General features: G+C 34.0%; 1 protein-coding gene across 1 annotated transcript; it reads right to left on the bottom strand.

The window, feature by feature from the left end:
- Positions 1-815: 815 nt before the first annotated feature.
- Positions 816-6,837, bottom strand: LOC145008961 (DEA(D/H)-box RNA helicase family protein). The gene is made up of 17 exons (XM_078967606.1): positions 6,243-6,837; positions 5,737-5,888; positions 5,325-5,649; positions 4,838-4,933; positions 4,480-4,668; positions 4,231-4,390; positions 4,011-4,141; positions 3,494-3,934; positions 3,220-3,414; positions 2,937-3,140; positions 2,767-2,836; positions 2,535-2,683; positions 2,161-2,466; positions 1,996-2,055; positions 1,754-1,906; positions 1,565-1,675; positions 816-1,491 (listed from the first exon to the last, which is right to left on the bottom strand). The coding sequence occupies exons 1-17, from the start codon at positions 6,585-6,587 to the stop codon at positions 1,027-1,029; spliced, it is 3,552 nt and encodes a 1,183-aa protein (XP_078823732.1). The 5' UTR covers positions 6,588-6,837; the 3' UTR covers positions 816-1,026.
- Positions 6,838-12,695: the final 5,858 nt, after the last annotated feature.

Raw genomic sequence — 12,695 nt, 5'->3', positions numbered from 1 at the left:
CAAAAATATTATGACTTTATCGGAAATTTCCCAATGACTTCTTCAATTACTTTTGAATAAAATTGTCATTTAAGAAAAAAAAAAGTTAGTTCGAGTCTAAAGCCTTTAAAATCAAGATTAATCAAATATTTGTCAAAGGTTTGATAAAAGTTCATTTGTTTTTGTATTACTTTATATCAGAAAATCCCTTTTCAAAATCCAAACATCTTCAAATAAAAAGCAATATAGTTTAAAAAAAAAAAAAAAAGTGAAAAACAAAGTATAGCATATGATAGACATGTGAAGTTGATAATAATGAGTTGGGAATTTCCAAATTCTTACATATAGGACCACAAAGTTCTTGCCATATTTACAATGGTCCCATCCCATTTGACCTCAATACCCATGTGGTCAAAAGGATCTTCAACACTTATTAATTTACTCTCTTTCTCCTCAAATTTTGTCCCCGAGATTAATAAAGACGACCAAAAGTACCACTATACATTTTTGTTTCACTCTATGCTACTAGTGCTACTATGTTTGTTAGTATGTGGGGATAAGTTTCAGAAAATGAGAGCTCATACCTCTCATCTTTCATTAAAAGAGTGGTCCAAATTCACCACCATAATTGACAATTGCGATTTGAGTTTGCGTTTGTTTGTCATTTGGTCTCGTAGATGAGAGGCATATTATCTTTCAATCATAAGTTTCAAACTTTATGGATTTAATTGGTTTCCTACATCGTGTTAACATATATGACTTTGTTTGATACCTTTTATACTTAATTTATTTGTTAAAAGTACAATCATTCTTAATCAAAAACCTTTCTGAATGAGTTACCACTAATAAAACTAGTACAAGTCATTGATTATTAGGCAACCGGTTTACACATGGTCTCCTCAAAAATTCTTTACATTATATATATACAACAATACACCATATTCCTAATCAAAAACTAACCGATTCCAATATAATTTCAAGAGGATCAAAAATCAATCAACGTCCATTTCCAAATCATCAATTTCAACGGCTCAAAAGTCAAAAACACTAGTTGTGGTTTGTCTTGCTTTTCTTAAGCATTGACGCGTGGGTCCCACCAATGAGATGATCTATAGCCTCGGCTGCAGCATCTTTTTCAGCTTGTTTCTTGTTGTGACAAGGGTGGCCTGTAATCTGCAAGCCATTGAATTCACAAACGGATCTAAACTGGTTGTTTGGCAGCTGGCTTGTTCGGTAGATTGGGGCAGGGTACCCTGCCCGGGTCAGTAGTGTCTGGAGTTGACTTTTTGAATTGTCGCCACCTGGACCACTTTCCACCCTGGACACTGGCGGCAGTTGTTGTTGTGGTGGTGGTGGTGGTGGAGGTACAGACGCGATGTATGGTTTTGAATTGTTGTATAAAACCTGGCGGTTGAATACGAATCTGCCAATGGATTGATCTTCTGGGAGGAGTAAGCGCACAGCGGATAAAAGCTCGTGGTGGGTGTGTAAATCCAATTTGGGATTCAATAGCTGAAATGAATTTTTATAGACAAAAATCAACTGTTGGAGGACTAAAAGTGAAAAATAATGATTTATTACTTACTTTATATTGGAATAACTCATCGAGCTCTTTTCTTAAGTTGAGATACATTTCAGCCAATGAAGGTTCCATGAAGAACTCCAAGTATCCTCCCAGCATTTTCAAGTGCCCATCCTGTTTCATATCATGGAATGGAATGGAATCATTATAAGAAAGGAACGGAATGGAATGGAAAGGTAATAATAGACTTACTATATCGCCTTTTGAGATGCTTCCACCGAACAGAAGCAGGACGGAATCGGAAACAGCAGTTGTATCTCGGAGAAAAACAGAGTTCACTTTGATCTTTTCATTAAAGACCAACCACGGGAATGGAATTCTCAAATCCCGGGAATTAACCGAGTTCTAAAGCAATCAAAAAAAAAATCAGATGACAAAAAAAAAAACAAAGATTAAAAAAAGAAAATTATTAGAATTTAGACAAACGAACTTACCGAGTGTAAAAGCACCTGACCATCCTCCATGGTTTTTAGCGAGAACGACTTTTCATTATGCTGATTTCAGCAAAAGTGAACTCAACATGAGTGTTGTTACTTATAAATTTATAATTATAAAGAGAGATTAACTTTTATTTTTAAAATAAGAAAAAAGAAACTTACGACAATGGAGGAAATTCCGGGATACAAGCCGTAGCAGATGATTGCGCGAATGAGATTTTCGTCATAACTCCAAGCATTGAAAATGACCATATTGCCATCGACAAGACCAGTATCTTTAAGCAAAGATAAAAACTCCCTTCTCAAAGAATCAATAGCTTTCATGGACTGAGCAGACAGGAAATTCTTCCAACAATATTCATATCCACCAAGTGCATGTTCAGCCACTTTCCAACCCTCATACGCCCTCACAAGGGCAAAATGGTCACTATGATCTCGCGAAAATTGCGCTTTCGCCGCCTCCGCCAGCTGTACAAAAATAAACACCCATTATTTTCATAAAATATAATAAATTATTATGATAAAAAGGGACTTACTTCTTTTTTATCTAAAGGCGCTAAAAAAGGATCTCTGACACTAAGTCCAGCAACAACTGTGAGTATTGGATCAAGGCAATTAAGAATTGCTCCCAAAATCAACATTTTTCCAAGTTTGGGCTCCACAGGAAGCATTGTCAAATAACGACCTATAAAATGTACGTTTCCAAAAATTTATTATAAAAGTTTTGGAATATAAAAAATAAAAAAAATAAAAAAAATAAACATATACCAAGTACAGTTAGATCTTCGTTCTCATCTAAAGCGCCAATAATCTTGAGATACTCAATGGCATTTTGAACCTATGAATGGGATATAATAAGTATGATATTTTTTCCTTTTTATAGCATAGTACTTATTATATACAGATAAATCCATTGAAAAATGAGGAAGAGAAATTACTGCTAATAACTCTGGTGATTGTAGAGCTTTAGATAAGAATTCAGAAATACTTCCAAGTTTTAATGTTTTAATTTGAAGACAAAGTGACTGAAGAGGTGTTCTCAGTATTTCAGGCAACTGATATTCTGCAAAAGCATTGAAGACACATCGAGGGTATAAATGGTAACATTCTCCTGGCTGAACACGCCCAGCTCGACCTCGCCTCTGTTAAATCATATCAAAAACAATATAATATAGAAAAAATATAAAAATTACCAAAATACCCTTTTCCCAAGAAACTCACTTGTTTAGCAGAAACTTTTGATATCCAAGCAGGAAGGAGACAAGGGGTGTTATTCAAAGCATCATATGATGTTTCTTTGGCTTTTCCACAATCGATAACAAAAACAACATCATCTATTGTGATACTTGTTTCAGCCATATTTGTAGCCAAAACTATCTTTCTCACCCCATTTTCTGGCTTTTCAAAGATTTGTCTCTACATCAAGAAGATAAAAAATAAATAAATAAAGATTAAAAAAGTTTTTAGTTTTTTTTTAAATGATATTAGTTTCTACCTGTTCTGAGCTGGCCATAGAGCCATGACATGCAAGCAACAAAACTCGATTTGCATCCCCCAAAAGATGATTTGCTTGTAACTTTTCCTTCAAAGAGCTTATGTCATCCCACCCAGTCATAAATACCAAAACTGCCCCTGGCTTTTCACTCCCACATATACTCAATAGTAGAAACTCAATGAGATTGAATCCCATGCAATCAGGATTCCAACATGACATAGAATCCCGTGTTTGTGGACTATAGCCTCTAAAGTCAGCATATCCAAGTGCCTCTTCAACAGCTGAAGCAATTTGACTTTTTCTTTTTCTTATAAACTGTTTATTTGACTTCCATGTTCTTTCTTGACCATAATCATCGATTTGATTCTCTGCTGTCAATCTGTATCCAGTTGTTTCCAGAACATCTTCAAGAAAATAGGAATGCACAGGGTGCGTAAAACCCTACAACATTTCAAAAAACTAATGACATAAATAATTAAACATGGATAAAAAATTAATAAAAAAACAAAAATATTACCGGAATCTGAACCACTGGAACACCACCAAAGTAGGTTGAAAAAAGATTTGCATCCAATGTTGCACTCATCAAAACAAGCCTTAATTCTGGCCTTCGAGGAAGTAATTCTTTCAAAACAATAAGCAGAAAATCTGAAAACAAGAAAGAAGTTTAATTATTTTTTACATATATATTTAACCATAATAGTACTATTATGGTTAAATATATAAACATTAATTACCTTCATTCATGCCACGTTCATGAATCTCATCTACAATAACATGAGTAACATCTTTCAAGTTTCTATCAACAAGTAGTCTTCTCAACAAGATTCCTGTAGTGCAAAACAGAAGTCGGGTGTCTCTTCCTTTTATACCCTCTAACCGAACTTTATATCCAACCTTTAAGAAGAAAGAAAAGGGTTTAAATTTAATAAAGATATGAGAAAGTCAATGAAAGTCAAAGATCATTGGGGTAAAGTATTGCTTACAGTTCCACCCAATTTTTCGCCTCTCTCTGTGGCAATTCTTTCTGAAACAGACATGGTGGAAATACGTCTAGGTTGAGTGCATATGATACTACATGTGGCCCCACGAAAAGAATCAATCTCTGATTCTAGAATGAACTGAGGAATCTGTGTTGTTTTCCCACAACCAGTTTCACCTGAGATGATAACAACCTATAAAAAAAATGTATATTATTTGAATATGCATATATCTGCTATCTTCACATGAAAGCTTGACTTTACGATGAAGTTAAAGTTAGAAGCTTCAAGATTCAAGAACAACTTTAATGGTAAAAATGGATATGTAAACATCAAAAACTTTGAAAGAAAGTGTATGAAATACCTGATTCTGTGAAATGGCATTTAATATTGTATTTCTCTCTTTGTAAGCAGGGAGATTTTTACGAAGCTGTTGCATCCTCCAACCATCTGAAGATTCCTATAATAAATGAACATTTGTCATAATAGTATTTGTACTATTATTTTACTTACATATTCAATTCTTAGATTTACAAAATAACAAAGTGCATAAGCATAACATTACCAAATGCTATCAACAAATAACTATGAATGATAATAACTGGAGACACAATTAGTCCCCTTTAAATAATAATAGTGTAGAACAGTAGAAGATAAATAAAACTTTGAATCGTTAATTATCAACATTTAACATTAGTCAACTGAAAAAGGATTTACACAGTTAGAGGTTTGTTTGCAATATCTTCTTTCCCATTTTATATGTTTCTTATGCTATGAATTCCCACATAATAATAATAATACACTACATAACAGGTTTAAAATCAGTTTGTGATTAGTTTTAAGAATTGAACCTGCCAAGCTTGTTGCTCAGCCTGCAGTTGCACACTCCTCCTCCAAAGGAGTTTCTCAATGGCAGCTTTGCCTTGTGATGACAACTCTGGTAGCTCAAAGAAACCTTCATCAGTACCATTGTTACTTGTCTTTGAAATCAAATCATCTTGAGACCCTTTCATACTTTCAGCCTTAAAAGAAAGATATTCTTTCAAATGAGCATCAACTCTCTTTTGCAACCCCTCAGGCAAGGCCACCTCCCTCTGAGGGCGTTTATCATCAAGATCAAATCGGTAGTTTGGCAATGGAACCTTGCTAACAACAAGCACTTTGGCATACAAATGGCTGTCAAGATTTAGAGGAAAAAGGTTATTTTGGTCAATAATATATATAAGTAGGCATGTGTGCTAACTCTTGAGATGATGATAGTACCTGTGCAAACCCATGCTAGTTGCTAGGGCTGATATTTGTTCATAGTCACGCCTGTCTTTTTTTTCCCTTGAAACCAGTTCTTGTTTATCCTTGCTGTTTATTAGTGTTGTTAGCTTCCACTTCCAAGATTCTATATCAGAGGTGTAAGCACCCTGGAAATGTATAAAGAATATTAAAATACAACAGCAAGTTTTATGATTGATTCCTAACACAATAAAGAGACCATGTTGATATTTTCTATGATTTCTTGAAAGTTTTATCATTGATTCTTCCTATGATTACTTCAAATTGCACACAGTGATGCTTGTCCTGACAATTTTACGAACCATAGCACTGAGTATCACTTGAGAAACGACAGAATGATCGAAGTGAACTGAGGAGGAAGCATGTTACTAAACACTTACGTTATTCTTGTCATGAACTTGGTTAAATAACTTCAATTATATTCTTTACTAAAAAAACTAAAATTGCTAATTTTACAAGGAATGTAGTTAAATAAAACTCACAGTATGGAAAGAGAAATCGAATTCGCGATGGGGGCCTTCTTGAGAGACGGCAACGGCCTGAGATTTTATAATTTGGTGAGGAGGCAAGTAAGGATAAGGAACTGTAATCCTATTGTTAATATTGCTCTGAGATGAACTAACAAAAGAGGTTTTGTTGTCAAGAACAGCATGGGGAGTAGATGAGATATCGGGTAGAGGGGCAGGGACAGGGACAGGGACAGGGACAGGGACAGGGGCAGGGGCAGGGGCAAGGGCAGGGGCAGAGGTAGTGACGACGGAGCGAAGGCGATGGTGCGGAGGCACGTACACGGAGCCGTACGAAGACGGACGCGGTATGTCCTTCATCGCCGTAAACGGTGGTGGTTGTGAGGTTTTATCAAGGGCTTTAGGGCACGAAAGATAATGGTGAAAAGCGATTTACATACACAAGAAGGCTAATTAGCCACCGCACCAGGATGGTGGTATGTTGTCAGTAAAACGGCGGCGGTGGAGACGGGGACGGTGAAAATGGTGGTGAGGGTGCTGATAGATGGTTGAATCCGGTGGATTGCCAGAAAGGGTTTGGTTTGTACCAAATAAATTTCAGATGCAGTCCTGAGCATATACCAATAATAATATATTATTATTTGAGAACTGAAAGAAAGAGTTTTTCTTTTTTTTTTTATCATTAAAAGGACATGATTATTGTTAAAATATTATATAGAATAAAATCATAAATTGCTTTCGAATGTAATAATATATTGTTTTTAGGGTTAATTAAAAAAAAATTGACCATATCATATTGGATTTGACGAACTATTTTGTTACTCAACGAAATGAGCAATAAGTCTAGAAAAGTAATGTTCCGGACTATACTAAAATCATGTTGGATAGTTTAGGTTTCGATATGATATGAATCTTTTTTTTAATATGTATTGGACTTAAATTGTCTGTTATTTCAAATATATAAAAAATTAATTAGTTTAACATTGAAATCATAAATATATATAACTAGTTATATATATATATATATATATATATATATATATATATATATATATATATATATATATATATAAAGTTAGAAAATTTTGAGTTGTAAGCAATTAGTTTTTAGTTGGAAGGATTTTTAAGTTGTAGTGGAAATTTCAAAATGAATATAATACGAGAAAAACAACATCCATTATCATTTTTTGTTAGAAAAACAGTAGTAGAATTTTCAAATGAATATGGTACAAAGAAAATAATCTATATTATAGTTTATGTAACATCATAAAAATCATACCATAAAATTTTGAAAATCATAATATATTCTTACCAAAAGGTTTCATTTATATTCATTGTTAAACCATGAAATCATCTTTTCATGTCACATTAACATAATCATAGTAAAAATGTGGAAGCTAAGTTTTGTTTTAAAAACCATAATGTGACATAGAATGGTTAACTAAATGGCATGTCCCTCCGAGAATATTCATATATCTCAATCATGTCAACTCCTTGTCTGTCGAGCTTGAAGGATATACAACTAAAAACATAAAGTAAATGTGAGCTTAGGCTTATTAAGTAATCACAACATTCACTCATTATACAGATCATATGTAATACATATAATCACACATGATAACACATACTTCAAGTAATAAATCACATATTACTTATGATCTACCCCATAATATATATATATATATATATATATATATATATATATATATATATATATATATATATATATATAATAAGCATTTAGCCTTTAATGTTGAATTTTAAGAGATACACCCCTTAAAACAGCATTTACAACAACTTCATACATTCCTAAAAACTCCTATCTTATTCATTCAACCATTAAAAAAGTCAACAAACATAATACTTTAATTTTGAACCTTTAAATCTCGATTAGTCTTGACCAGGTCATCATTTCTTATTTCGTCCAACAACCTCCCCACTATATCACCCTTTCTTTCGCCCTGTAATGCATTCATCTTCTACACCATTTATATAACCCTCCTCCTTCCCCCCTCATCCACTCTTCTGTCATTCATCATTTACTACATGCCGCTTTCAACCACATGTTTCCCTCACCACCTCTACCACATTATTTCTCTCAATATCAAACCCTACTTATCTTTATCCCATCGATTTGTCGGTTACGATCTTAGATTGGTTGTGTCATACAAATAACAGTGCAGCCATGAGGCCTAAGGTAAGCATCAATCCTCAAACCCACACCACAAGGCTAAGTGATAAACACATTAAGGTTGCTCTAATTTGATGAAGATGGAAAAAAATTGGTTTATTCTCACACTCGAGCCCTAAGTCTATATTCAAGTTGATGTTTTTATTTTGTCCTTTGCAGTTCCATCTCTCTTTCACTCTCACATAACGCTATCGATCATTATGGTTTATACTTCCCCCTCCTGGATTAAAGCAAGGTATGTTATCCTTACAAATTCCGTAGATGAGTGTTTCAATAACCCATATCGATAGAAGCCTACTTGTCACAACTAGGAATTTGGTGCCTTGTAAACATTGAACAACGATAACAAATGTGAACCAACAATGTGAAAGCATGTATGATGCTTATTCAATAACAACAAACTTCCATCAAACACTTCATAAGAGCACATCAAATAGTCAACAAAAGGTTGGAAGCCCTAAAAATCCCGGTTTAAGTCCATTGTGGACTAGGATTTCCTTGTTGGGCCTAATGGACCAATAAGTTTCCAATTTGATATCTTTGAGCTTAGAACTCTTATATGGGCTCTAATTTGGAGCCACCTTCATTTATTTTAATATTTTGGGCCATATTAGGCCTAGAAGGAAATAAAATACCCTAATGGGCTCTTTTGGGCCATAACAAATCTAATTAACCTAATGGACCAATAAGCTTCCAATTTAACTATCTTGAACATAGAACTCTCAAATGGGCCCTAATTGGATCCATAAACATGAAACTTAATAATTTCGGCTTTACAAACCTAAAATAAAGTAGGTTAACTTTAATAGGCCTTATTGGGTCACAACAAATTTAAATTAGCCCTAGTAGGTCATAAAAATCATACTTTGATTTATTTGGGGCCAAAAATCATCTAAGTGAATCATAAGATGGGCCTAAGAGCAAAAAGCCCAATTTTCTTCTTTTCCCCTCTCATCTTCTTGGCCCAACAACCCAAAATAGAATAGGGTTGACTTCCATTTGCCACCTCACATTTACCCATAGGTCCTCCATGCATATAACTCATATCTCCATGCAACCATCACTTCATCTACTCTCTCTTCTCCTCTCTTTTTCTCTCGGTCGAAACAACACAAACACACACACACACACATTTCACTCAAACTCTCTCAAAAAACTCTCTTCACTCTTCATCAAAAAAAATCAAGATTTAGAGCTTGATAAGGAGTTTCTTCCACAAAAATCATCATTCAAGGTAAGTGTATGTTTGGATCTATGATCTAGATTCTTTGTTTTATCAAAATATCTTCCTAATCTATCCAAACTCATAATCACCATCTTAGAAACACCTAAGTTCGAGTCCTCCAAGGAAAGCTTACTAGGCCAAGATTTGCACCAAACTTCTTCATTTCTCTCTTCAAAACCGAAACCACAACTCAAGGTGAGCTTCATACCCCTCTATTTTCGGTTTTCATATGTTTTATGGGGGAGAATACAAGAAAATGTGTAGATCTATGTGTATATGTCTGCTATGTGTGATTTTATGCATGTATGTATGATTTTATGTGTTTTTATGATGAACATGCAACTAAAAAGGGGTGTTAACTCGGGATCTATGACATGATAAAGTAAAAAAAAACATGATCTAAGTTATTTTACACCAAACAAGTCATTAATAATAACTTATAAGATCGTGTTAAATATACTTCAACATAAAACCCATCTTTGGGCTTAAATTGTCAAATATACAAAAATTTGTTAAAAGTTGCCAAATCACGGTTTCTTAAGGGTTAAAGAGTCAAAACAGATAAAATAATTGTTTTTATGAACATTAAAATTTTCAAAGGACTTGAAATGTAAATTTTTGGCTTAATGGGCTAATTTTGGGCTTTTCGGCCCAATAGGCCCAAAATTGCAAAAAATGACATTTGGAAGGGCTGAAATGATAATTTCCTCCAAAAAAGGGACAAAAAGTGTATCAAAACTATTTTAAGGATTGAAAATGCTTTTTATTTCCAAAAAGGGATCAAAACGTAAAGTTTTTGGATTTTGGGCTAAAAGTGTAAAAATTGAAAAAAGTTGGGCTTTAACCGGAAAATATCATTCTGGAAGGGCTGAATCTGTAAACAAAATAAGTTTTGAGTTAAAAATATCATTTCAACCAATCTATGATGTAAAATTGTCAAGAAAATGTTTTAAGGACCTAAAATGACTTTTCTTTTATATTAAGGACTAAATTTGTCATTTTACAGAAGAAAGGGGCTGAAAAAGGTCAAACCACTATTTTTAAATCAATTATGTTATTTATAGAAGATTGAGTCAAAAATACTAATATACGGTTGACAAAATTCGAAAGACAAATACACGTATAACTCCAAATATCGTATAAACAAATCGATCGGTCTCGAGTCGATACAAAAACAAAAACCGTTAAATCGAACCCTCCAATAGATATGAGATACCAAAGACGAGTAATTATTCAAACTTTAAGCTTGAAAGTTTCAAATCATGTTGGTTGGACCTTGCAAGTCCATTAACATGATCTTTGAGCCCAAAGGGATAACATTTATATGTTATTGGGCCTCCTATGGCCCAATTCCATATAAAGGGACCTTAAATGGCTCTCAAGTGCTTTTGGGTCTTAGTGATCCAATAGTATTGCCAGTAAGGTCAAGGTAATCAAATGCGAGATGGGCCAACGAGTCTTTCGCATCCCCGATGGCCCAAAGTAAACTCACGGAAGTAGCAGGATTGTACCCCTCTTTTTCCTCGTTTGCTAGGCTTATGAGTAATCGACGTAAACAGATTCAGGGAGATAATCGAGAGTAATCAAGGTGGTTGGATTAAGTGAGTTATAACGGGCGACGCCTCTAAGGATCATTCGTAAACGATAGTTATAAACTAGTCATTACTAATGCATGGTTATAACAACTCACAAACCTTAATTAATCCAACACCACCCGAGTAATCAAGGAAGAGTAAACCGAATCATTCATTACGGTGGAATAATAATTTGAGAAATCACTGAATTTTATGTATTTGGAAAACGTCGGGTTTTCCGAGGAAGTTCAACATTTTCACTTATACGTTTAATGCTAAGTTCTTCAATTGTACCTGTTTTGAAATCATCACGCATATTGTACGAATCTTCACACTTTTTTTTATAAACAATGGTTTTTTCAGAAAATATCGGATTTTCTGGATTTTACAAACCACACAAATCATTTTAACACAACATACTTATGAACTCACCAACATTTCATATGTTGACCGTTTTTCAAAATAATTTGTATTCTCAGGTAACAGGTAAGCCGAGGAATAAGTACCAAGTGTGTTAGGGTGTTTTTGCTTTTGAAATCTATCAAACAATGTATGTATGGATTTGAAATGTTAAAACAATGTACTTGATGTGAACAATTTCAGTTCTAATATATTGATGCATGGTGATGTTTGTGTTATGATTCATGTATATTCATTGTGATGATATTCAATTTAAGTCACGCGAGCCCTCGGACGTTTCCGTCGTCTGGTTTGGGGGTGTGACAATACTCTATAAGTACGCTTAGCATACTAGCCCATTCCTGATCGCGGGTTTCATCCATATACGCGAGGCGTACGTAGTGCAGGGGAAAACCCTAATTTTTAGGGTTTACACACTATTTAAACATCATTATAACACTTGTTTGACATGTTTGACCAACCTCCATCTCCCTTTACCCTGAAAACGAAACCCTTAGTGTATTTGGTGAGATTTGGGCTTGAAAGTGTGTTTGTTGGTGTCTTGTGAAGAAGAAGAAGAAAAAGAAGAAGAAGAAGAAGAAGAAGAAGAAGAGGAGCACTTAGAGGAATAGCTTGATCATTGTATGGTAATTCATAAATTGATAAGTCTAGATATTTAATTATAATAGCTAGTTAACAAATTGGCAATCAATTTATTTTGAACTCGGGTACAAGGTGTTAGTAAAGATAGTGCAATGGAAAGAAAACATACTTTTTATAGTGTCCGGAATCTGAAATGGTCCGTTCGGACTCGTTCATTTCGGTAAACGGAAAAAGGTTGGTCAAATCCTCGTATTCTATGTTATGATGTGGTCCATTTTATAAACATCCCATATTTTTATGAGTTACTCGTTAAGATGGTCATATAAAATGAAAACGTATCACCACAAATCACATTTTTTTTATTTAAAATAAAATAACAATTAGAAATACCAAAATATGTTAGCAACATGATGGTAATATTTTTCTGACCACCACAACATAAATAGTCATATGTGCCTAAAGTGTTAAAAGAGTGA

The sequence above is a fragment of the Lactuca saligna genome, chromosome 8 (genome assembly GCF_052625555.1).
Source record: "Lactuca saligna cultivar CGN05327 chromosome 8, ASM5262555v1, whole genome shotgun sequence".
In the NCBI taxonomy this organism is placed as follows: Eukaryota; Viridiplantae; Streptophyta; class Magnoliopsida; order Asterales; family Asteraceae; genus Lactuca; species Lactuca saligna.
Note: the sequence above shows the minus strand (reverse complement) of the source record. Positions and strands in the feature narration are given on the sequence as shown.